Source organism: Leucopleurus acutus, assembly GCF_964270905.1.
Source record: "Leucopleurus acutus genome assembly, chromosome: 2".
Taxonomy (NCBI): Eukaryota; Metazoa; Chordata; class Mammalia; order Artiodactyla; family Delphinidae; genus Leucopleurus; species Leucopleurus acutus.
This window is the reverse complement of record NC_139143.1, coordinates 93294278-93318623: the sequence shown is the minus strand read 5'-3', so window position 1 is coordinate 93318623 and position 24346 is coordinate 93294278. Positions and strand designations below refer to the sequence as shown.

At 40.0% G+C, this 24346-nt stretch overlaps 1 protein-coding gene across 1 annotated transcript in view; it reads left to right on the top strand.

Annotated features, from left to right (window-relative positions):
* The first annotated feature begins 5219 nt into the window (after window positions 1–5219).
* The window catches only part of HIPK1 (homeodomain interacting protein kinase 1), a 47159-nt gene continuing 28032 nt past the window's right edge, over window positions 5220–24346 (top strand). Inside the window, exons 1-3 of the mRNA XM_082857529.1 lie at window positions 5220–5298; window positions 15456–16533; window positions 23975–24098. Of these exons, the coding sequence (XP_082713655.1) occupies window positions 15458–16533; window positions 23975–24098 (1200 nt within the window). The 5' untranslated portion in view covers window positions 5220–5298; window positions 15456–15457. The remainder of the gene's footprint in view (window positions 5299–15455; window positions 16534–23974; window positions 24099–24346) is intronic.

Here is a 24346-nt window from a genome sequence, read left to right as displayed (position 1 = left end):
ACTGCTGAGTAACCCTATTATGTGTCTCTAGTAAGCTTGGTTTCCTATTCTCCCTTTCCTGTTGCTTTCCCCTCCTACCCACACTATCATCTGTCAGTATATCCTGTTGACTGTACCTTGAAACATATCCTGAATCTTATTTCTTTTCACCATCTTCACCGCTATCACCCTTGTCCAAGCAACCTTTGTCTCTTGTCCAAGTTCTTCAGTAGCCTCTTAAATGTTCTCCCTGCTTCCAACACTGCCCCCCTCCTCTCCAAATACACAAGTAGAGTCCCCACAGCAGCCATGACATAAATCATAGCATGTTACTTCTCTGCTCAAATCCTCCGATGGTTTTCCAGCTCACTCAGAATAAAAACCAAAGTTCTCCTGGTGGTCTGAATGGTGCCCACCATCTGCCGGTTCCTCTCCTCCTCGTCTCCCACACTTCATTGACTCTGCTCCAGGCACACTGACCTCCTTGCAGTTACTGCAATGTGCCCGGTAAGCACTCACCTCACTTCTTCCCTCTCCCTACCATCTTTTCCACCCAGGATACCCACATGGCTCCCTCACCTCCTTCAAGGTTTTGCTCAGTGAGGCTATTCCTGGTCATCGTATTTAAAATTACAACCACCTTGCCTACCACTCCCTCTTTCCCTGCCTTGCTTTTTCTCCATAGAGCACTTCACATATGATATCATTTACCTATTGAGGTTAGTGTGTGCCTCACTGTACTAGAATGTAAACTCCAGGACTCTTTTTTTTTTGTCTGTTTTGTTCACTATTTCATCCCTACTGTCTAGAACACATAGCACGTTCTTAATGATAAACATCGGGTGAATGAATAAATGAATCAATCTGAAGGAATGGATGGATTGCACATCCTTTAGGCAATCCTTCCTCAATAAATACTATTTCTCTCCAAGAGGGAATAAAGCAGAGTTCATAGCCCTCAAGGGGCTGACAACCATTGAACGCTTAGTTCGGCAGATACTGTATAAATATTATCTCTATAACTGGCAACTACCCTATGTGAAAACTAGTGTCCATAAATGCCTTCATTCATTTGTTCATTCAACAAATATTTATTGAATGCCTACTATGTGCCAGGCATGTGTTCCAGACATTGAGGATATAAAACAGTGAACAAGACAGAAGATGTCCTGCCCACATGGAACTTAAATTCTAAAAGAGAGATACACGCAGTATACATGAATAAATATCAGATAGTGATACGTGTTAAGAAGAAAATAAGACTGGCTAATGGGGGTAAAGTGCAGTTCAGATAAAGGTCAAGGAAGTGTCCCTGTGGAATAGAATAGAAACAGACTCACAGACATAGAAAACAAACATGTTTAACAAAGGGGAATTAGAGGGGGGGAAGGGATAAATTAGGAGTATGGAATTAACAGATATAAACTACTATACATAAAATAGATAAGCATCAAGGATTTACCGTATATCACAGGGAACTATATACAGTATCTTGTAACAACCTGTAATAGAAGATAATCTGAAAAAAAATATGTATATAACCTAATCACTTTGCTGTACACCTGAAAACTAACACAGTATTGTAAATCAACTACACTTCAATTAAAAAAAATATTATCACCCAATGAGGGACAGAGACATTCATCTAACTTTGGGTGTGATACCCTGAGAAGAACGCAGTGTCATTATTCTGGCCGGAAATGGATAACTTGAACCTAGTAATGAAGGAACATGAGATAAACATAAATGACAAACCTAAAATGAGGAGCATTGTGTTATTTTAAAGAAGGATTCTGTATTCTTCAAAAATATCAAAGACAAAGAAAGGCTAAGGATCTCTTTCAGATTAACAGAGACTGAAGGGACTGACAATTAAGTGGAATATTTGATTCTAAACTGGATCTTGTGCTGGAAGAGGAAAAGATGGTAAGAAAGACATTATTGGATTGACAAATCTGGAATACAGATGGTAGATGAGATAAAAGTATTGTATCAATGTTAAGTTTCCTGGAATTGATAATTGTATGTATTGTGTCTGTAAAAGAATGTATTTATTCTCAGGACATTCGAATATTAAGGGATAAAGGGGCATGACGTATGCGATTTACTTGCAAATGGTCAGATAAAAACGTGTGTGTAATCTATTTGGCTGAGAATGCAAATGTTAAAGTAACAGGCTCAAAATGTTAATAAGTAAATATGAGTACAGGGTATACGGGTGCTCCTTTTACTATTCTTGCAACTTTTCTATGAGTGTGAAATCTTTTCCAAATAAAAAGTTTCCTGGAGTCTAGATTTGAAAAATCAGTGAGGATTCTCTCTTGTTGATTCAAAGGATTTGCCCACGTTCTGCCTCCTATTCTCTACTTCAGGCCTTCACTCTCATCTGGTTTTCCCAGTTTTAGAACTGTTGGCTTCTACCTGAATTCTCTTTTTCTTCTGGGTCCCTTGGATTTACTACTTGTTTGGATAGTTTGCCTAGCTTTCAGACTCAATTTCTCTCAAGACACAGCCTTTTGGTCAGCTTCTCCTACTTGGCCTTAAACACTGCAGCTCCTCAGTGACTTCTAGTCTACAATGCTGAATCTAGGCCCTAGAGGGATATCACACCCTAGATGACACATCAATGCTTCCAACTGGCAACAGCTCCATCTCCCTCTCCAGCTGCCCCGACTTTGGGAGGAAATAGTTCACATATCCTCTCCCTTCTCTCCATGTTCCCTGCTTGATCAAACCCTCATCACAGTTTTCTAATTAGACTCTCTTTGTCCAGTCTTTGCCCACTCCAGCCTGCCATCCTCCTCACTGCTACCAGTTCTCTCTTTAAAGCACAGATTCCTTCATATTACCTGTCTGATTAAACCTCCACTAGCTCCGCATTGCCTTTCAAAATCTGACTCGGCCTACCTTACTGTTTCCATATTCTGTTCCTTCTCTGCTGAACTGTATGCTCCTTCAGGGCACAGACCGTACCCTTTTCTTCTTTGTTATCTTTAATTCTAACACAGTATCTGGCATACAGAAGATACTCAATAGATACTTGCTGAATTGACAAATGAACTCTAGTTACACTAAACTCTGAAATTTCTTTAAGCGTACCATGTTTAAACATCACCTTCTCTGAAGATCTTCCCTGACTCTGTCATTCAAATCTTAGATATATGTCCCCATGCATTTTTTTTCCTCACTAGACTGTACTGTAAGCTTTCTGAGGGAAAAGATCATGACTTATTCATCTTGCATCTGACTCAATGTGTAGGAGAGTACCTGGCATCAAGCAGGGAGAGTTTGTTGGATGGATATACGAATACTGGAGAGAGGAAAATAGATTTTAAGATCTATCTATTTTAAAATAGATTTTAAGAAGGTCTCCATGTAGTGAGACAGACTGAGGAAATGACCAAAGAACAATGAAAATAGAGATCAACAAGTATAAATAAATAAGGTACAAGAAGTAAATGAAGTAGTCAAATGATGATGCAGAACTGAATAACCAGAATCAAGTGGGAGTCAAAGAGGAAAGTCTTCCTAAAGGCAAATTTTGAGATGTGTTTGAAAAGAGGAAAGGGACATAATGTGGGAGAGTAGGAGCTTAGAGGCCTGTCATGGAGTTGGGTTGAACCAAGGCATGGTAAGCAATTAATGTTTTGGAAGCCTGCTTTTCAAGCAGGATCTGTTCTACCCCAGAGCTCAAGTTCTGCATTTTTCCTAGCTCCCCAAGCAGGCATGTTCACCAACTCTCCATGTCTTGAGGTTTCCCAGGTCAGTCCATCGTAGGACTTTATGTTCTCTAAGTTTCTGTGAAAATAAGCAAACAAACCTGCCCTGTGGGATTGAATACTCTTGCTAACCCTGGTCTTCTAGGGAAATAAAGTTCCCTGTTCCCAACAAAACAGAACTGCTCCCAGTGCTGTTAAGCCAGGAGAGAAACCCAAAGGTAGCATAACCACTTTAGCACATCTTCACAAAAATTATCTCTTCCATCCAAAGAGGTCAAGGATGTATAATGAATGACATCTGAGAAATATAACCCGATAGCAGAATCTTGTCTTAGCCACATCTGCCCTCTCCTTAAAGCGTATATGCAAATAAATACCCATGGTGCTGCACAGCCACTTTCTAGGGCACAGATCCTTGTCGCCTCCAGCACTTGCGGGATGGAAAAAAATATACTACCATCTCCCTACAAATGTCCCATTCTTTAGGAATCAGCAAGAGGTATATCTGAAGTTTTCCAGAATTTCTTGGCCCAGGGAGATGGCAACTGTCTTTCTATTAGGATAACCTAGTTTTCACGCAGTGTTTATTTTTCCAGAATGTTGTGTGCCCAACGCATTCCGTTTCCTGAATACCCGGTTTTGCTATCTCCTGGTAGAGGAGAGAAAATTATGTATTAGCTCACTGCAGGTTTTGAGGGGGCTGGGTTCAGAGCACAGCTATTCTTTCTCACCTCCTAATGCAAACCCAGGTTCCCAAGGAGGCAAGGGAAGAGCCCGCTTAGGGGCTCCTAATGCGTGTGGAGGCTTACAGATCCTATACACCGCTGTCAAGCAGCTAGAACGTCCCTAGATTGCAACGATACATCAAAGCCTAAACTGAGGTAATTCCTCACCAGCAGGGGGCTTCCTCGGTAAGCACTGCCTCCCCGCGCGCTGTCCAATCTCTGGGGGTGTCACGCTAGGCGGTGGTGATGTCACACTGGCGGGGATGACATTTTAAAGCTGGACCGCCACACCGCCACCAAGCACCTTTAAATCACCGCGGAGTCGGCCGTGAGGAGGGGGCGGGGAGCCGATCCCCGCACTCGATCCACGCTGGCTCCCCACGGAGGCCCCCCAACTCCCACTCCCACTCCCCTCCCCCTCCCACCAGTACTATGAAGTCATCCTAACCCGCCCGCTCTCCGACACTTCCGCCTCAGTAGGTGTCATGGCGCGGGGCTGGGGACTAGTTCCCGCGAGGAGGGGCCGGCCGGATGGGGGCGGCCGCTCGGCGCTCAGCTCGTCGAGTCTGGCGACAACGGCGGCTGCGGAGTCAGGGGCCCGGCGGTGGCCCCGGACGGCAGCGGGAGGCTGAGGCGGGAGCGCGCGGTGCTGAGGCGGCGGCGGCGGCGAGAGGCCGGGCGGCGGAGCTGGGGGGAGGCTGAGGGGGCTCCCCCCGTGGGACGGGCGCGGGTACGGCTCCGGGGGGCGGGGGCCGGGGCCCGGGCCGGCTCGCGCGGGGGGTATGATGATCCGGCGGCGGGGCCCCGGATCTCGTCTCCTCCGCCGCCTCCTCACTGCAGCCCCAGCTCGCGGCTGAGAACCAGACACACCGGCGGTGAGTCGAGGCGGGGGGGCAGTGGCCTTGGCAGGGAGCGACCTCCCATCGGCCTCCCGCGGCGGGGCCGGGCCGGCCACGGGCTCTCCGGGGCGCCCGGCCTGCGGGGGGAGCCTCCCTCAGCGGCCCCCACCCGGGACCAGGCGCCGAGCCCTGCGCCCCGGCCGGTGACGGCCGCGGAGGGGATAGCGTTCCCAGGAAAGTGGGGAGGCTGCGGGCTTGTTTTCGGGGCAACTCCCCCGTGTCCTGCCACTTCTCTCCTGGGCGTGTTGTTGTCCTCAGATGACAGGGGACCGCCTGGCGTTTTCTCACCCGGCCGGTTTTTTCTCGGCTGTCGTGGCCGGTTCCCAGTGTGTGGCTTGTGCGTGTGAATTTCACAGCTCTGCTTAGTGCCGTGTTTGGGGTTATTTGTGCTGTTGGGGACCAGGAAGCGGTGTCTGGAACGGACGGCCGCGGAGATGTGGGTGTGGGAGTCCTCCTATCCTCTCCACTGCTGTTATTTAATCGTTAGGTTGGTAAATTGTAATGATGGTGGAGACTGCGTGGGACCGGCCCACCTAATGTATATCTATGCAAGGCAGATCTAGATGTCTGGCTCAAAGAGAAACTTTTGCTGTTTGACGCCACTTTCCCAAAGCTTTCGTTTAAAAAAAAGAAAAAAAGGGAGGGGGGCGGGGAAACAACCAAAACTCTTGGTAAGGCCCCCCGCTGTTCACAGGTCTGTGGGAAAGAGGCCGTTTTTTGTGCCTAGCAACCAAGACTTGGGGCTCGGTCTCCAAGAGCGCTGGTCTAACCTCCAATTTGTTGTGGTGACAAACCGTGAGCTCTGGCCTGTGTTTACGCTCGGCGCGCTTTCTTTTCTGTTTAGGTGGGGGAAGGGAGGAGGGGCTAGAAGAGGGGAAAAGAAACACCCCAAACTCCAGTGTCTTTCCTCCACTTAACCCCCTGACTCAGTTGTAGATACTCTTTGAGGCAGCCCTAGATGCTTTTTCTTAGTGACACTTTGGGAATTTTCAGTCATTGCATCAAAATATTAATTTCAGCTGTAGACTCTTCTGCCCAATCTGTCCTTTATCTTATTTGTTTCCTGGTAACTGATGAAAACAGCAGCATGGCTTGCTTCTTCTGATGAAGTGGGGTTTAAATTAAGTGGCTGATGCCCTCAGTAGAACCTACAGTTTTGCTCTTGTTTGTGTGTAAAGCTATTTTTGATTCCTGGTCTGTAGTGGGTTCTTTTTTTTTTTTAAGATTATAGAGAATGCAAATCTTTACCAGCTCTTTTTCATATGTAGGTCTAAAGCTTTCTGTAAAACATCTAAAAATCTACTAACAAGTCGTATAATAGTTGTTAATTCAGCTGGTGATTTTGGAGATACCTGTAATCATCTCAGGGTTCTGTGTTATAAAACTGGTACGATGGTATGATGAAAGATATCACTGACTTTAAGACACTGTTCCAGGCTTGAAGGATATTTTGGTAAAGTACTTGTGGCTGGAACTGGAGGCAGCCACGCCAGTAAAACATCTTACCAGTAGAATGGTGAATGAGATGTTGTAAACATACTGAGTCTGATTAGTAAGTAGGACTTTTGCTGGCGATATCTTCATGAATAGTTTATCCTGTCTTTGGACATTGTAGTTTTATGGATTGCAGAGCAAGTTGATTGGTAACTTGAGATTGAAAACCAAGCCAGAACTCTCTCCTAAAAGAAAAAAAGATAATCTCAACATTCACAATTCTCTGGAAAATAGACTTCTTTTATTCTTTGGTTTTGTTTTCATAAACACAGCTTAGTCAGTGGTTGTGTTGGTAGAAATCAGTGAGCCAAAACTGCCTTATAAACTTCTTACAGTTGGAACTTGTGCAGCTTGTTGTTAGTTATATATCGTAACTGGTTCTTTTGTAATTTGAAGTAATTTTGCAAACATGAACTTCCTGATTGGCCCTTTATTTTCATTTTCATGACTATATAAAGCAATCCATTTTTAAAAAAGTTACAGTTATTAATTCTTCCCCAGTTTCTTCCCTTAAATGTTATGCCATTCTGAACACAAGTCATCAAAATAATTTTTCTCTCAAGTACCACTTCAACAATCACTGATTTGCTTTTCGCTTCCTTTTTTGTTTTTTAGTTTTTGTTCCTAATCTCCTATCTCCCTAAATGCCTTATGTATTTTTGTAGAGCATAATTTGGCACTTAAAAATTTTTACATCCTGTTTTTATATATATATTTTTTGTGTCATATCACCTAAGCAACATTTTAAGTTCTTTGAAGATAGGGAAACTTAGGTGTATTTCTTTTGGATTCTTTAAGAGCGCCTTGTACAGTGCTTTCCCACCATACTTAATGAAAAAGAATCAGAAAACCTGAATTCTTTGCCAGCATTACTACTCATTAGCTCTGTGTAAAACTTGTTTGGCTTTCTTGGGTCTACTTTTTCTCATCTTGGAATTACAGGGTTTTAGAAAGTCTTTTAAGGTCCATTTTAGCCGTTAGAATCCCTGTACTTTTTTTGCCAGTGTCTTCTGCTCCAATCAAATGCATTACTCTAAATGGTTTTTCATTTTTCCATATCCCCTGGCATACTGGCAAAAGTTATCTCATTCATCTAAGACCTTCTACCTTCCATCTGCCAAACTGTCGTTACCTTAGTTGAGTCCTGTTTTCCTTAGGCCTTTTCTGGCTGATCCAAACAGGGTTCTATCTTAGTGTTTATGTTTCATATTGATTTGCTAATTTGTCATTTTTGTTAATTTGTCATTTTTCTTATGATTGAAACTCCGAGGTATAGTTTTCTTTATTCTAAACTTTATAGACTTTATAGACTGTCCTGTGCACATACTAAGATAGTGCCATTTTACCAAATACAAAAAACACTTTTCTTTTGTTCTGTTGCTATAGATTCTTCATTCCAAATAAATCTAAGAGAGCAATTGAAATTTAGGAAAAAATATCCTGCCTAGAAGGAAAACGCCACTCAGCCAGTTTACCAAAATATTACAGAATTGGTTTAAATGGCTGTAAATTACATAGAATTGTAGAGCTCCTTCTTTGTCAGCTACCACCACCTATTCCACACCCTATTTTTGCATACTAGTTGAGGAACTGGCTCTTTCACATGGTTCCATGTGAAGGAAGTGCTACAGGAAAGGGGGTGGGGAACTTTGATTCAAATGCCGTCCTCAGGGTTTCAAGCTTATTTTTTCCTTCTGTATCACTATACTTAGAATAAGTATTCTCTTGTAGACAACAGACTATAATTTCTATCTCATGTGAGTATTTCTCTAATTTAGCCAGAATGACTTCTGAGATCCCCTTACATTTATATATGGAGCAGTAATGTGATCTCTTTATAGTCATTCATTCTAGCAAACATTTGACACACGCAGTGTGCCAGCCATTGTGATTGATGCCGATGATACAAAAGAAGAAGATACCTATTCTGCTGTTGGGAATTGCCATCATGGAACTTGCAGTTTAGAAGAGAAGTCAACTTTTAAATAAGTATTTATTTATTTATTCTAAGTATGACTACAAATAGTCATACTTAGAATAAAAATCCAGAGCGACCGCAAGTCAGTATGTATTCTGGCCCTTGTCTGCCTTTTTGTGTTCTGCTTCTACTATTTTTTCCCTTGTTCCGTTCCATCCATTCTGGTCTCTTCTTCAGATCGACCAAGAATGTATCTTGGCACTAACTGTTCTCTCACTGGGATGGCTTCTTCTTGTCAATTAGGTCTCAGCTTTAAGTGCCACCATCCTACAGTGCCTTCCCTGACCACCAAAGAGTATCTCTCCCCCTCCCACCATCTCTATCATGTCATTGTGTTTGTTTTCATCATAACATTTATCACTAGCTGCCATTTTCTTGGAGAAGAGGTGTTTATCTCCCCAGTAGAAAGTAAACTCCAGGAGATAAGGGATCTTGTCCATCTGGAACCACTGTTATCCCTGGGATCTAGAACAGTGCCAGCAGACATACTAGATGCTCAAAATATGTTTGTTCAATGAATAAATGAAATAAGTACAAGTGTGGTAAGTGCTACTACTTCTGTAGTAGAGGATCCTGTGGGAGCCTTTATCAGGAAATCTAACCTAGTGGTCTGGAGAAGGCTTTCCTGAATGTATTTGTCAGCGTAGGGCTGGCTAAACAGTCTTGCTGAAGGAAAGTTGTTTTTCTCTCATGTAACAGCCTAAAGTAAATGTTCCAGGTTGAAGTGAGCATTCCTGCTGGGCAGGTTACTCTGCTCTACATGATCATTCAGGTACCCATGTTCTTTCCATCTTGCTGCTCTGCCAACCCTTGAGTGTTGTCTCAGGGCAGAAACTGGATCTCCATGGGTTCCTCCTGGTGGAAAGGGAGTGGAACACTAAAGGCTCATACGTCACTTTTTATTGGAGGGAGGGACTGGTAAAATGTTGTCTAGCCTTGTGCCTGGGATGAAGGAGAAAGTAGATTGTGGTCCAGACCAACAGCCTATGCCACATTGAAAAAGTGAGCTTTAAGTAAAGGCTAAAAGGATAAGTAGTAGTTAAAAGAAGAGAAGACAGGGTAAAATGAAGTTCAGAGAGAGAATGTTATGTATGAAGGAACTGGGGCAGGAGAAACATTTCGAATTACTAGAAAAGAGAGTGCCTGGGGGAAAGAGTCAGTGAAACGAGGCTACAAAAATAATCAGGGTCCAGATCTTATAAAGCTTGACAATCCAAATTAGAGATTTTGGACTTTATCTTAAAGTTTTTATTTTATTTTGTTATTTTATTTATTTATTTATTTATTTTTGGCTGCGTCGCGTCTTCGTTGCTGCATGCGGGCTTTCTCTAGTTGCTGCGAGCGAGGGCTACTCTTTGTTGTGGTGCACAGGCTTCTCATCACGGTGGCTTCTTGTTGTGGAGCACGGGCTCTAGGCGTGAGGGCTTCAGTAGTTGGGGCGTGTGCGCTCAGTAGTTGTGGCTCGTGGGCTCTAGAGCGCAGGCTCAGTAGTTGTGGTGCAGGGGCTTAGTTGCTCTGTGGAATGTGGGATCTTTCTGGACCAGGGCTCGAACCCGTGTCCCCTGCATTGGCAGGCGGATTCTTAACCACTGGGCCACCAGGGAAGTCCCTATCCTAAAGTTTTAAATGAGGGATAGATAATGCATTTTTAAAAGCTTCAGTTGTAAGGTGAAGAATGAATTGAGAAGGGACCTTAAAAAAACCCTTCAATTGTAAGGTGAAGAATGAATTGAGAAGGGCTAGAGAGTACCATTTGGGGAAAGTTAGGCTGTTGAACTAAGTAGTGCAGGATTGTGCAGTAGGTGGGAGATATTTGGTGTTCCAGTGAGAGTTTTCTTCCCAATCTTATCTTTTTCCAGAATGTGTATTCTTATTTACCCACTTTAATGATATGAATACTCTTTATATATCAGTGTGCTGGAGAATACGTACATCTGTGTACATGTCAGCTGAGGACAAGTGCTAGAGGAAGAAATCAATATGCAGTACTGATGGTAGGTTATTTAGATCATCAATTGTTAAATTGTATCAAAAAGTCAAAGATGACTCCAAGCAAAAGCATTAGGAATTTATTATTGGTATGTCCAGGAAAAGATGGAATTTATTATTGGTATGTCCAGGAAAAGATGGAAGTTAGTCAAGACTAAGGGCAAAACACTGATAAATGATTACCTCCATTGTCATACTCAGCTATTTCATTCATAGTTATAATATTTGAATTCTTTATGGTAAGATTATCTAACTGTAGTGCCCAGAGGATGGGGCACCCAGTAAATGTTGTTAAATAGATGTGCCCATGGCAGGGAGTGGAGAAGCTGTTAATTTGACTGTTTTTGAAAGCCTTGGAGTCTAGCAAGACTCAATTCTCTTTTTAGCAATACGTACAAGTACCAGTAGCCTTTTGCCTTTTGTTCTAGTTTGGGATTAATGCAGTGGGAAAGTTTGTTATTATATTTAGACGGTTAAATCCTTGGAAAGTCAGGTTTGAAATGAAAAGACTAGTTTATTGCTAGAGTCAAGAGGGGAAACATTTTCAGGAAGTTAGCTTTTAATTTATTGGGAGCTGTTCTCATGTGAATTGAAAATAGTGTAATGTGCTTAACGGAGTGTGATACATTGTAAATTTCCCACAGATGTTAATTCTATTCCATGGTTTTGTTGGGAAGTCTCAGCCTAGGGAGAAAACTGTCTCTCACCCCCCCACCCCACCCCCTGCAAAAAAAAAAAAAAAGAAAAAATTTTTTGGGGGACATAGTATCTTTATTTCGTGTTTAGAAATGGCTGTTTTTAGCGGAATTTCAGAGTGTTACATAAATAAGAGTATAGATTTTTCTAGGCAATTTTGATTCTGTATTTTCTTCTCACCTAGTGCTTGTTGAGGTCAGGCTGAGTCTCAGCCACACTGTAAGAGTCCTGGTGGCATGACATTGACTTCAGTACCATACACCCTTGCTGGGGGGAAGGCCAGTGAAATTCTGGGTTGTTATTTCCCTATGGGTGGACTTAAGTTTGTCTTACTGAGTAAGAATTATTATATTTATTTATATACTTAAACTTTTGGAGCAGTTTCCTAGAACTTGTGCTTTTTGCAGTACTCAGTGTGAATTTGAAGCCATCAGTATCTGTTATTTTGTTCACTGGGTGAAAGGTTGTCATTAACATTCCTCTGGTAAACAGAATACTTTTGAAAAGTGTCCAGTTATGATCATCATACTTTTAAAAACTTGGAGCTACATTTCATGAATTCTTTTCAGTATAAGCCCCCATATTCCTATACATAGCTACAAACTGCAAATTTTGTATAGTATTCAAATTTTTTACTACATACTTTTAGGTACATGAAGGTTGTGCTTATGTATTTTGATAGATTGTTAAAAGTAGTAACTCAACAAATATACGATGGAAAACAAATTTCAAAAATTTGCTTCCTTTTCGTTGTTCAGAAATTGGTTTGATATTATGACAAGAAATATTTTTGCATATATTAATAGGTAAATTTTGTAAAGGCACTACTTGATTTCAGTTTTTCTCTTATTATAGTTTGGTATTATGTCAGTGATATAGGTAGAATAAGATGATTTGTAAATCTGTAACCTAGGAGTTAAATTGCAATAACATTTTAAAAAAATATTTATTTATTTTGGTTGCTCCAGGTCTTAGTTGTGGCTCCAGAGCTCCTTAGTTGCGACACGTGGGCTCCTTACTTGTGGCATGTGAACTCTTAGTTGTGGCATGCATGTAGGATCTAGTTCCCTGACCAGGGATCGAACCTGGGCCCCCTGCATTGGGAGCGCTTAGTCTTATCCACTGCGCCACCAGGGAAGTCCCGCAATAACATTCTTTTAATTTATACTTTTTTTCTCTTCAAGGTTCATATAAATTATAGAAACTCTTGTTTAAAGTAAATCCAGACAGCATTTTAGAAATTGAAGGTTGAGTGTTTGTTCTTTCTTCTAGCTATCTGGTCCAATGCAGATGGTTTTTAGTTGCATTCAAGCACAAAGAAATGTACACTTTGTTTTTTTATGTTCTGTAACATCCCTTGTCATGTTTCCTTCCTTTCTAGTTGTGTGTGTTTATTCTCTTATGACTAATAAAATTACACTGTGTGTACTAGAGTGGAGGCTTCCCCCATATCTCAGGACTGCACAGATAAAAGACAGGGACGTCAAAAAACCAAAACAAAAGAAGCATTTGAGAATCCTGCAGTTTAACATGAGTAGTAGGGAGTAGAAATGAAGTTGGTAGGCAGTGGTCAAATCACCCAGCAAATACTGAGTGTCTGTATATTGTCAGAGTCTGTGGTAGGTTCTGGTGATAAAAGCAAAAGAACAAGACAGATATGGTACCTGCTCTCATGGAACTTTTACAGTATCCAGGGATGTAACATTAAATAAATAATGTTATAAGATAGGTACAGGGTGTTGTGGGAATGCAGTGGTGGTGATGATTGTGGGGAGTGTGTGTGTGTGTGTGTGTGTGTGTGTGTGTGTGTGTGTGTGTGTGTGTGTGAGAGAGAGAGAGAGAGAGAGAGAGAGAGAGAGAGGGAGGGAGGGAGGGAGGGAGGGAGAGAAGAAACAGTTTTCCTAGCAGAGAGTCTCCAACATAGAGGGCCTCCCAAGAACTGAAAGAAAGGGCAGTATGACTGGAGTGGTGGAAGAATGGAGGTGGGGAGATTTTGGAAGACAGCAACTAGATTTGTGGGGAGCTTATTAAGGCAAGTTGAGGATTTTGGATTTTATCCCTAAAGCAATGAAAGACCCTGGAGGCAGAAGGAGGGAGATGGTTAACAAAGAGCAGTCCTCCAATATATAATACATAGTTTAAAAGCAAAGGTCCCCTGAGTGCATTCAGGATGAGTTTGGAGGCTCCTGGCAGTTTGAACTAGAAAGGTTCCAATAAGGGTAGAGAAAAAATGGCTGATTTGAAATATGCTTAGGAAGTAGATAAGATTTGTTATAGGTTAGATATGGGGATTAAGAGAGGGAAACAAGGGAGGGGAATGAGTCAGGATAATAATATTAAAAGTGAGTTTTTGGCACTAAGCATGTCATGTGTATTAAATCATTTAATTCACCATTTTATAGATGAGGAAACTGAGACTCATTGCCTCCCTGATTTTTTAGCTTGAGGTGTTAGATGCATGATGGTGTCTCATAATTGAGGTAAAAAACTGGGCGTGGGGTGGAGGCTCAGAAGTTTAATTCTGGACATCTTGAATTTGAGATGTCTCTGAGATATCCAAGTTGAAGTGTGGAGTGGTTATTTGAAAATAAGGATTTGGAGTTCAAGAGAGAAGTCTGGGTTAGAGAGGGAAATTTGTTACTTTTTCGCAGATGACTAATGCTGGGAAGTAGTGAAAAGAGGGAACATGTGGAGCAAGAGAAGAGGGATTAGTGTGGAGGCCCGAGGCACCTGAGGGTTATGTGATTCAGAAGGAAGAAGATAAATATGAAATGGCTTGTATGCTAGGTCAAATGTTTGGACTTTATTCTGAAAATATTAGCTTTGGGATTAGTCTTTGGGCTTATTGAGCTTGAGGTGTCTGTGGGACATTCAGGGACAGAAAGGTGGGCAGTTCTTATTACTTTTCCCCATATTTTTCTAAGGATGACTTCCCTAGGTTCTTCAGAAGATCCCGTCTGGGCTTTGCCTCATCCTGATTACTTTCTTCTGGTCAGTTTATCAATGGTCCTTTTACAACATAGTGGGCAGAGCTAGACACTGTTTTATTTGTGATCTGAGCAGAGTGGGTTGCCTTCACTTTGCTACATTCTGGACACTACTTTTTCTGTGAATATAGTTTAAGATTGAATTAGCCTTTGAGGGGAGGGGAACATTATTACATAATGTTTCTCTTGCTAACAAAGTGTTTTTCATATATGATCCTGTGAAACCTTGTATCTCTTATCCTTGTGCTTTGTGCTAGCCAGATTTTGGACCTAAGCAGGAAGTCAATATTTGTGTTAAATGTCATCAGCTAGATTTACCTTATGGTTTCTGCTCTTTGTGATCTTTTTGGACCTGTTACTTAGCAATATTGAGTATCCTGCCCAAATTTGGTTCATCTATGAATTTTATAAGCATGTCATCTATGTCTACTTTTAAATAATTGATTTAAGAGCTAATCAGGGCAGGAATGAAGACAGCTGTGGAATGAACTCTGGGGCCAAAGAGCTTGGGTTTGAATTCTAGTGCTGCCACTTAAGAACTGTGTTATTTTGGGCAAATTCTTTTAACCAGTCTGTGTCTTAGTTTCCTCATCTGTAGAATGGAAATAATGATAGTATGTTTTTCAAAAGGTTGTGGTGAGAATTAAATGAGTTATGTGTATGAAGTGCTTAGACTACCACTTGACACATACTAAGTGATCAATCATCTAAGCTATTGTTGTTTTTATCTTATAAACCATCTTAGATGTTCATACTCTTTTAACAGTATGTCCTATTATTGCTGAGTCTCAAAAAAGTGATTCAGGATGTGTAATTAGACCAAAAAGTTTATCCTTCTATAATAGGAAACATGTTTTGGAAAATGTATAAAATAAAACCTCAGCCAGATATACGTTTACTTGTTTTTTTCTAAACTGAAAGTTTTCTGATATACTAATTGAGGGGTTGTATAAAATTGAGGGCCTAATTCTTCCTCTTTCTTGGTGTAGGTATGGCATCACAGCTGCAGGTGTTTTCCCCCCCATCAGTGTCGTCGAGTGCCTTCTGCAGTGCAAAGAAACTGAAAATAGAGCCTTCTGGTTGGGATGTTTCTGGACAGAGCAGCAACGACAAATACTATACCCACAGCAAAACCCTCCCAGCCACACAAGGGCAAGCCAACTCTTCTCACCAGGTAGCGAATTTCAACATCCCTGCTTACGACCAGGGCCTCCTCCTCCCAGCTCCTGCAGTGGAGCATATTGTTGTAACAGCTGCTGATAGCTCTGCCAGTGCTGCTACATCAACCTTCCAAAGCAGCCAGACCCTGACTCACAGAAGCAACGTTTCTTTGCTTGAGCCATATCAAAAATGTGGATTGAAAAGAAAAAGTGAGGAAGTTGACAGCAACGGTAGCGTGCAAATCATAGAAGAACATCCCCCTCTCATGCTGCAAAACAGGACTGTGGTGGGTGCCGCTGCCACGACCACCACTGTGACCACAAAGAGTAGCAGTTCCAGTGGAGAAGGGGATTACCAGCTGGTCCAGCATGAGATCCTTTGCTCTATGACAAACAGCTATGAAGTCTTGGAGTTCTTAGGCCGGGGAACATTTGGACAGGTGGCTAAGTGCTGGAAGCGGAGCACCAAGGAAATTGTGGCTATTAAAATCTTGAAGAACCACCCCTCCTATGCCAGACAAGGACAGATTGAAGTGAGCATCCTTTCCCGCCTAAGCAGTGAAAATGCCGATGAGTATAATTTTGTCCGTTCTTATGAGTGCTTTCAGCATAAGAATCATACCTGCCTTGTGTTTGAGATGCTGGAGCAGAACTTATATGATTTTCTAAAGCAGAACAAGTTTAGCCCACTGCCACTCAAGTACATCAGACCAATCTTGCAGCAGGTGGCCACAGCCCTGATGAAGCTCAAGAGCCTTGGTCTAATTCACGCTGACCTTAAGCCTGAAAACATAATGCTGGTCGATCCAGTGCGCCAACCCTACCGAGTGAAGGTCATTGACTTTGGTTCTGCTAGTCACGTTTCCAAAGCTGTGTGCTCAACCTACTTACAGTCACGTTACTACAGGCAAGTGGCAAATGCTAAAGAGCATGTCTTCAACTAGAGATCTGTCTTTATATTTAACATATATTACAAAGGGCTACGTATAACAATGAATTTATTTACAGATTTCAACACAGAATAGGATAATATACTTTAGTATTATCCTAAATATATTTAGTATTTAATATTCCATGTGTGTGGCATTCCTATATGTAACATTATTTTATTTCTGAAATTTTAACTCTAGAAAAATTAATTCAGTCTGATTCTGAAGGTTGTTCCTAGTTGAATCATAGTAGCATCTGGTTCCTTCTTTACTACCGTTATACCTAATTTTCCCATTTTAAAGTATCTTTAAATATATAAGATGTTTACTTATATGTGATGAATTTGGGCATATGCTGCTATTTTTCCCAGGTTCCTCTCTTGGCAGGTAAGATGCCTTGGGAATAATTCCAAGTTTAACTCTAGCAACGTTTTATTATGTTACATTTTCTTTCTTGCATAATAGAATTGGATTAGATGATTGCTAAGGTCTCTTCTCGTTTTAATATTCTCCATAGTCCTTTGAACTTATTTGCATATGAACTTATTTGGTTCCATAGTCCTTTGAACTTATTTGCATATGAACTTATTTGGTTATCCTAAAATGGCCTTGACCCAAACACCTTATACTTTAGTGATTTATATTTCCATATTGATACTTCTAATAAAGCTACCTTTTCAATATATAATAATTATTGGGACAGAACTTAAATGCTGGTATGTAGAATTTTGTCTGTACTGTAATCAAGGAGCATTACTGAAAGAGAGAAGACGGGAAAGTCTTTAAATGAGCTTTTATTTCTCAGTACGTCATTTATCTGTCTAGTTATTAATTTTAAAGAATCTGATATTTATTTTAATGGTCATGCATTAAACACAGATTGTACACTCACCCAATCACGAGGTGAAACAATAAAAAAAGATAACCCACAAAATAAGTTTTATCAAGAGATATGTCCAACATGCCAAATGCCTATAATAAATTTTGAGGAAATAGAAATTCTGAACTAAGAATTTTATATTATGTGTGAAAATAATGTAAGGACATTTTAACCTCTATAGGGACTCAGAAAATATGCCATCTACATATTTTTGTTTTTCTAATTGTGATAAAACCTACCTAACATGAAGTTTACCATTAACATGTACCATTCAGTGTTGTGAAGTATCTTCATAGTGTTGTATAGCCTTCACCACTATTTCCAAATGTTTTTTATCACCCAAAACAGAAACTCTGTAACCATTAAGCAGTAACTACTCCACCCTCCTACCCCCTACCCCTGTTACCTCTATTTGACTTTCTGTCTCTATGAAATTGCCTATTCTAGATATTGCATATAAGTGGAATCATACAATATATCTCCTTTTGGGTCTGACTTACTTCACTTAGCATAATGTTTTCAAGGTTAATCTCTGAAATTCTGTAGCATGTATCAGAATTTCATTCCTTTTCAGGACTGAATAATATTCTGTTGCATGTATATACCACATTTTATTTATCTATTCATCTGTTGATGGACACTTGGGTTGTTTCCACATTTTTGGCTATTGTGAATAATGATGTAATATGAACATTGGCATTCAAGTGTTTGAGTCCCTGTTTTCAATTCTTTTGGGTATAAAACTAGAAGTAGAGTTGCTGGGTCATATGGTAATTCTTTAACTTTTTGAGGAACCACCAAACTGTTTTTTCTCAGCCATTGCATGATCTTATATTCCCACCAGCAATGCATGAGGATTCCAATTTCTCCATATCCTCACCAATCCACCAGCACTTGTTATTTTCTTTCTCTCTCTCTTTTTTATTTTGTTTTTTTTTTGGATAATAGCCATCCTTATGTATGTGAAATGATATCTCATATAGTTTTGATTTGCATTTCCCTAATGTTTAGTGATGGTGAGCATCATTTCATGTGCTTATTGGCCATCTGTATGTCTTCTCTGGAGAAATGTCTTAAGTCCTTTGTCCATCTTTGAATTGGATTGTTTTTTGTTGTTGCTGAGTTGTAGGAGTTCTTTATATATTCTGAGTATTAATCCCTGGTCAGATATATGATTTGCAGATATTTTCTCCCATTCCATGGGGTTGCCTTTTCACTATATTGATAGTGTTGTTAGCACAAAAGTTTTAAATTTTGATGAAGTCCTATTTGTCTTTTTTGTTGTTGCTTATACTTTTGGTATATTCAAGAAATCGTTGTCAGGGCTCCCCTGGTGGCGCAGTGGTTGAGAGTCCGCCTGCCGATGCAGGGGACATGGGTTCGTGCCCCGGTCCGGGAAGATCCCACATGCCGCGGAGCAGCTGCGCCCGTGAGCCATGGCCGCTGAGCCTGCGCGCCTGGAGCCTGTGCTCCGCAATGGGAGAGGCCACAACAGTGAGAGGCCCGCATACTGCAAAAAAAAAAGAAATCGTTGTCAAACAAATGTCATGAAGCTTTTCCCCATGTTTTCTTCAAATAGCTTTAGCTCTTATATTTAGGTTTTTGATCCATTTTGAATTAATTTTTGTATGGTATAAAGTATGGGTCCAATTTCATTCTTTTGCATGTGGATATTCAGTTTTCCCAGCACCATTTGCTGAAAAGACTGTCCTTTCTCCATTGAATGGTCTTGACACTCTTGTCAGAATCCTTTGGCCATATATATGAGGGTTCATTTCTGGGGTCTCCCTTCTGTTCCATTGTTCTAAATGTCTGTCTTTATGCCAGTACCATGCTTTTTTGATTACTGTAGGTTTGTAATAAGTTTGGAAATCAGGAAGTGTGAGACCTCTAGTTTTATTTTCTTTCAAGATTGTTTTGGCTGTTTTGGAGTCTCCTGAAATTCTATATGAGTTTTAGGATGGACTTTTCTATTTCTGAAAAAAACATCATTGGTGTTTATAGCGATTTCACTGAGTCTGCAAATCACTTTGCGCAGTATTGACGTCTTAACAACATTGTCTTCCAATCCACCCTAATCTGTTTTTATCTATTCTTTTTATAGTTTTCTAAAGCTCTATCACAGTAATACTTGATGAGCCTAAGGCAAGTGGAATAGCAGCTCAGGCATTCCTTCTTTATATAAATTTTATCCACAGTGGTCCTGTGCATGTTGCATTGTTGCTTTATTAGAGTCCATTAAATCCTCACCCTCTTGTCTTTCAGAAAACCTCTCTGAAATCCTTTTGACCATTGAAGCATTCTGGCTCCAGAGCCAGCCTTCCTCTTACCCTCCTTTTTACATTGCATTGTTTACATTGCTTCATCTTGCTGATAACATGCCAAAGTACTATCAGTTGACGTAAATTTTTGCCACCATGCTGTCTCTGTTGGCCATGGGCACAGCTAAATGATTCAAGCAGTTAAAATAAAGTACTTTATTTCCTAGCCCACTGTAAATGTAAATGTAGACTAATTCCAAGAAAAGTTGCTGTCTTTGGGGCTTGAGTTTTAGGCACAAAGGTTTGTCATGCTTACAAGCTCAATGCTTTTCCATTCTGAACAGGCTAGCTGGCCTTAAAGCTGAGGTCACTTTGTTATGTACGGAAGGACAAGATCTAGATAAGGAAAACATATTTTCAGTTTATCCTAGACAAACAAACAATCCAGTTTCATCTGACACTGAAACCACAGTTAACACCTAAGCCACAGATGAAGGAAGTTAGACTTTATGTAACATCTCTTATTTGGTTTGATGCCTCTGAGATGGGTGGGAAGAAACAAGAGTGTTCATGAAGATGAGCAGAGAATGATTTGTGCTGTTAAGTGATTCCAACCTTAGCTTGCTCTGGGTTCCAGTGAAATAGAGCTTTATGACTTAGGTGGAAGTTTTCAATTTAAAGGAGTTTGAAGTTGGGAAATCAAAATGCAAGGATTATTATTTCTACCTCCTGGTTATAGCAGTGAGAGCCTGTTTAGTATTTGTTCTCAAAGGATGGGATGTATCTTCAAAGAGGAGAGTCACCATGTCCAAAGTACAATTAATGCCATTTTCCTACTAAAGGGAAGACTGCTAGTTTTGTTTTCCTTTTTCCTGTGCTTTAATAGGTAATCTTTTTTACTGCCCAGTTGTTAGGATGTCAGAGCTGGAAAGGGACCTAGAAGAGTAATTAACTTATTATATAGATGAAGTAGAACAAGAATTTCAGTGTATAGTTTATATTGAGGGATTGAGAAATATTGGAGGCCAAGGGGAAAGATGATATAGTAATGAAAATATTATCAAGAATCTTGATTTGAATTCAGAGGTTAAAACATTCAGTCTTTAAAGGTGAACCTGCTCTAAATGATGTTCAGTAAAAGAAGATAACTTAAGTCGTTTTGCTTCCTGGAGTTTACATAAGTCTAACATTTTTAGGCTCTAATGAAAGTGAAAAGTCCTCAATAGACTGAGCAGCTTTATTTTATTTTACTTTATTTTTACTGCTTTCCTTGTTTTTCTTTTGATACTTACCTTTTTGCATGGTAGATGTGGTAGAGTTAACTGTTTTGGGTGAGCTTTTACTTGAAATACTTAGCTGCTTTTGTTACTCCAGAAGCAGAGCAAGACCAAATGGAAAAACTGATTCCAGTCAGTCTTCAGGGTTTTTTTGTTTAGTGGGCTTGGGAGATGGAATTAGTGTTTTTCTTAATTTCCCTTAAACTTTAAGCCTTAGAAGCCTAACAGTTATCACATCTTATGGCTACCTTTTTAAAGAAGTAAGTTATTGGGTGGCCTGGCCCCTCCCTGTGACCTGCCTTTTGGATTTTAAAATGTCTTCCTGGTATAGTAGGAATGGCAAAATCAATCTGCTGCTCTTCAGTTGATGTTTAGGAATGTTCTAAGCCCAGTTTTTATTTTGGCACAAAGCCATTTGCATTCTCCCTGCCAGCTATTTTTGGCACTGTCATGAACTTAGAAATTAATGAGTCTGCTCAGTGAAAGTAAAAATTGTGTTCCTTTTCAATTTTAGAAAGGCTTTTATGTTTCTGGGTACTCTTACCCTCTGTGGCTCAAACATGCCACAGTGGTTGTATTTAATTGAACTCTGAAATTCCATCAGTAATATGGGGCTCTAGCCACCTGCAATAGGAATATCACTTTTTTGTTTTCTTTGGCTGACAGAACCACAGTTCACATCAAATAGCCCCAAAACTGATGGTATTAGTGGTTCCACCCTTAGCTGTCAAATAGTGTAAGTCCCAGCAGGCCTGGATCTTCTGCTGTTTCTGTGCAAGGATCAGGAAAGTTTTTAGACTCTTTGGAGTCCTCTAATTTACCATTTTCTAGGGGCTACTTAGAAAATTACTCTGGGAGGATATTCTTATTTAGGGAAATATCTTTATACCCTCCCCACTCAGTCTTTGTCTGCCCCCCTCCCCCATACACACAACACAACAATAAGCACATACTACTTAAGAATAAAATTTGGGAAACCTAGGCACTTCATGAGGAGCCATGGCCAATGGTTCCTAATGGAGAGATCTGCTTTTCCATTTAGCTCCTGATTAATGAGGGATCTGGATCTGGAGTGTCCTTACAGATTCAAATTCTGTGACTTGTAAGAAGGAAAGGAAATTATTTGGAGATGATAAAGTGTTTCAGAGCTCAGACCTTGGATCCAGACTGCCTGGGCTCCAGCCTTGGGCAAGTTACTTAACCTGCCAGTGCCCAGTTTCTACATCTGTAAAATGGAAATAATACTTTCTTACATAGAATCTAAGGTGCCATTGATTGTAAGATGAAATATAATATTATTTATGTACCAATAAGAAAGTAAAGGCACTGCCATTAAACTAAAATATATCATCATTTGCAGGAATCTTCTTAATTTCAGAGATGTTAAAATGTGAAAAATGTGTACCTTATAATTGATGACTTAACAGTGATAAGATATACTTTCATAGGATTGTTGTAAGAATTAAGTGAACCCCACATTTTAAAGAACTTAGTGCGTGGCACATACTAAGTACTATATAAATGTCATCTATTATTATTAATATAACCTATTATTATCATCCCCCTTTTGAATCCATTTATCTCTTAATTTTAGTTACAATTTGAAAAATACCATGTATACCACCATGCCAAATAGATAGGTATGTATTTAACTTTTACTTATTTAGAGACAGTATAATGTACTCAACTTCAGAGCTAGGCTACCAGGATTCAAATTCTAGCTCTGCCACTTATTAACTGTGTGATTTTGGGCAAATTACTTAATCTATTTGCCTCTGTTTCCTCCTCTATAAGTATAACATAGAGGGGATAATAATTTTGCCTTGGATATATTCATATAGAGAGAGCTCTTTGTTTATGGTATTACCATAGTTTTCTCTTTAAGGTTTCGTAGGGTTGGGTTTCTCACATGGAGCGTTAGTGGAAATGAATATTTCTGAAGGCACACAGAGAGTTCAAAGTTTTAAAAGAATGATGGTATAATAATAATAGTCATTGTTTTATCTAACACATAACACGCCATGTGCCAGGCGCTGGTCAAGAGCTTTAATATTTGAATGACATCATTATCATCATTATTTTTTACTTATTTATTTTAACCTTACCACAACCTTATGTAGTAAGAGGTACTCATCTCCATTTTATGAATGAGGAACCTGAGGCTCATAGTGGGAATCAGCCGCATAGCACAGGGAGATCAGCTCAGTGCTTTGTGACCACCTAGAGCGGTGGGATAGGGAGGGCGGGAGGGAGATGCAAGAGGGAGGAGATATGGGGATATATGTATATGTATAGCTGATTCACTTTGTTATACAGCAGAAACTAGCACACCATTGTAAAGCAATTATACTCCAATAAAGTTGTTAAAAAAAAAAAAAGAACCTGAGGCTCAGAAAGATTAATTGCCTACAGCTGTTAAATAATGGAATTAGGATTTGAACCACTGTGTCTCTACAGAAGGCATTTCTGTCATAAAGGGGTATTTATTGATCAGGCCATTTAATTGATTTTTCTGTAATTAAAAAGTTTCTAAGAATAAAAAGAATAAGTCCATAATCCCTTATCTGTAATTTCTAAATTCAGAAAGCTTTCAAAGCTAAAAATCTTTTTCTAAGTTTGGTATAAACTTATTTATTGGCAAGACCTGGCTTGAATCAATGTAAGGCTGTTTAAAGTATTTGTCTGGCTTAGTGTGATTGCTCATATGTTTTGTTGCAGAAGTATTAATGTGTTTGATTATGGGATGCTTCCCTAAACTCCATTGGGATTATTATAAAGTATGTAGTTTATGCATGGGTAGTACCTTTCTGAAATTCAAAAAGCTCTGAATTTCAAAACACATCTGGGGCCAAGAGTTTCGAATTATGGATTTTATACCAAAGATTGTTTTCATTTTCATTAAATCAATGTACCTTTACCTGATACTAAAACAAGACTTAATCAACATAGTTTCCCAAAATAATGTGTAATTTTTTTAATTTGCTATTTTTGTTTTTGCTAGAGCCCCTGAAATTATTCTTGGATTACCATTTTGTGAAGCTATTGATATGTGGTCATTGGGCTGTGTGATAGCTGAGCTGTTCCTGGGGTGGCCTCTTTATCCTGGTGCTTCAGAATATGATCAGGTAAGAGTGTTTATTTGGATGGCAATAGAAAGCAAGTAGTTACTGATGAAAGGTTCTAGAGGAATAGAAGTACTAGTGAAGTATTTATTTAGATTGTAGGGAAAGAATAGTCCAATTAAAAATAATTTTTTAAAGAATAGAATTTTCTCTACGTGCTTCATAGTCTGAAGTTATATTTGCAGTTCTAAACTTTAAAAAGGATTTTATTTTATATTACTTTAGGTTGCTACTTTTCCAGGTCTGTAATG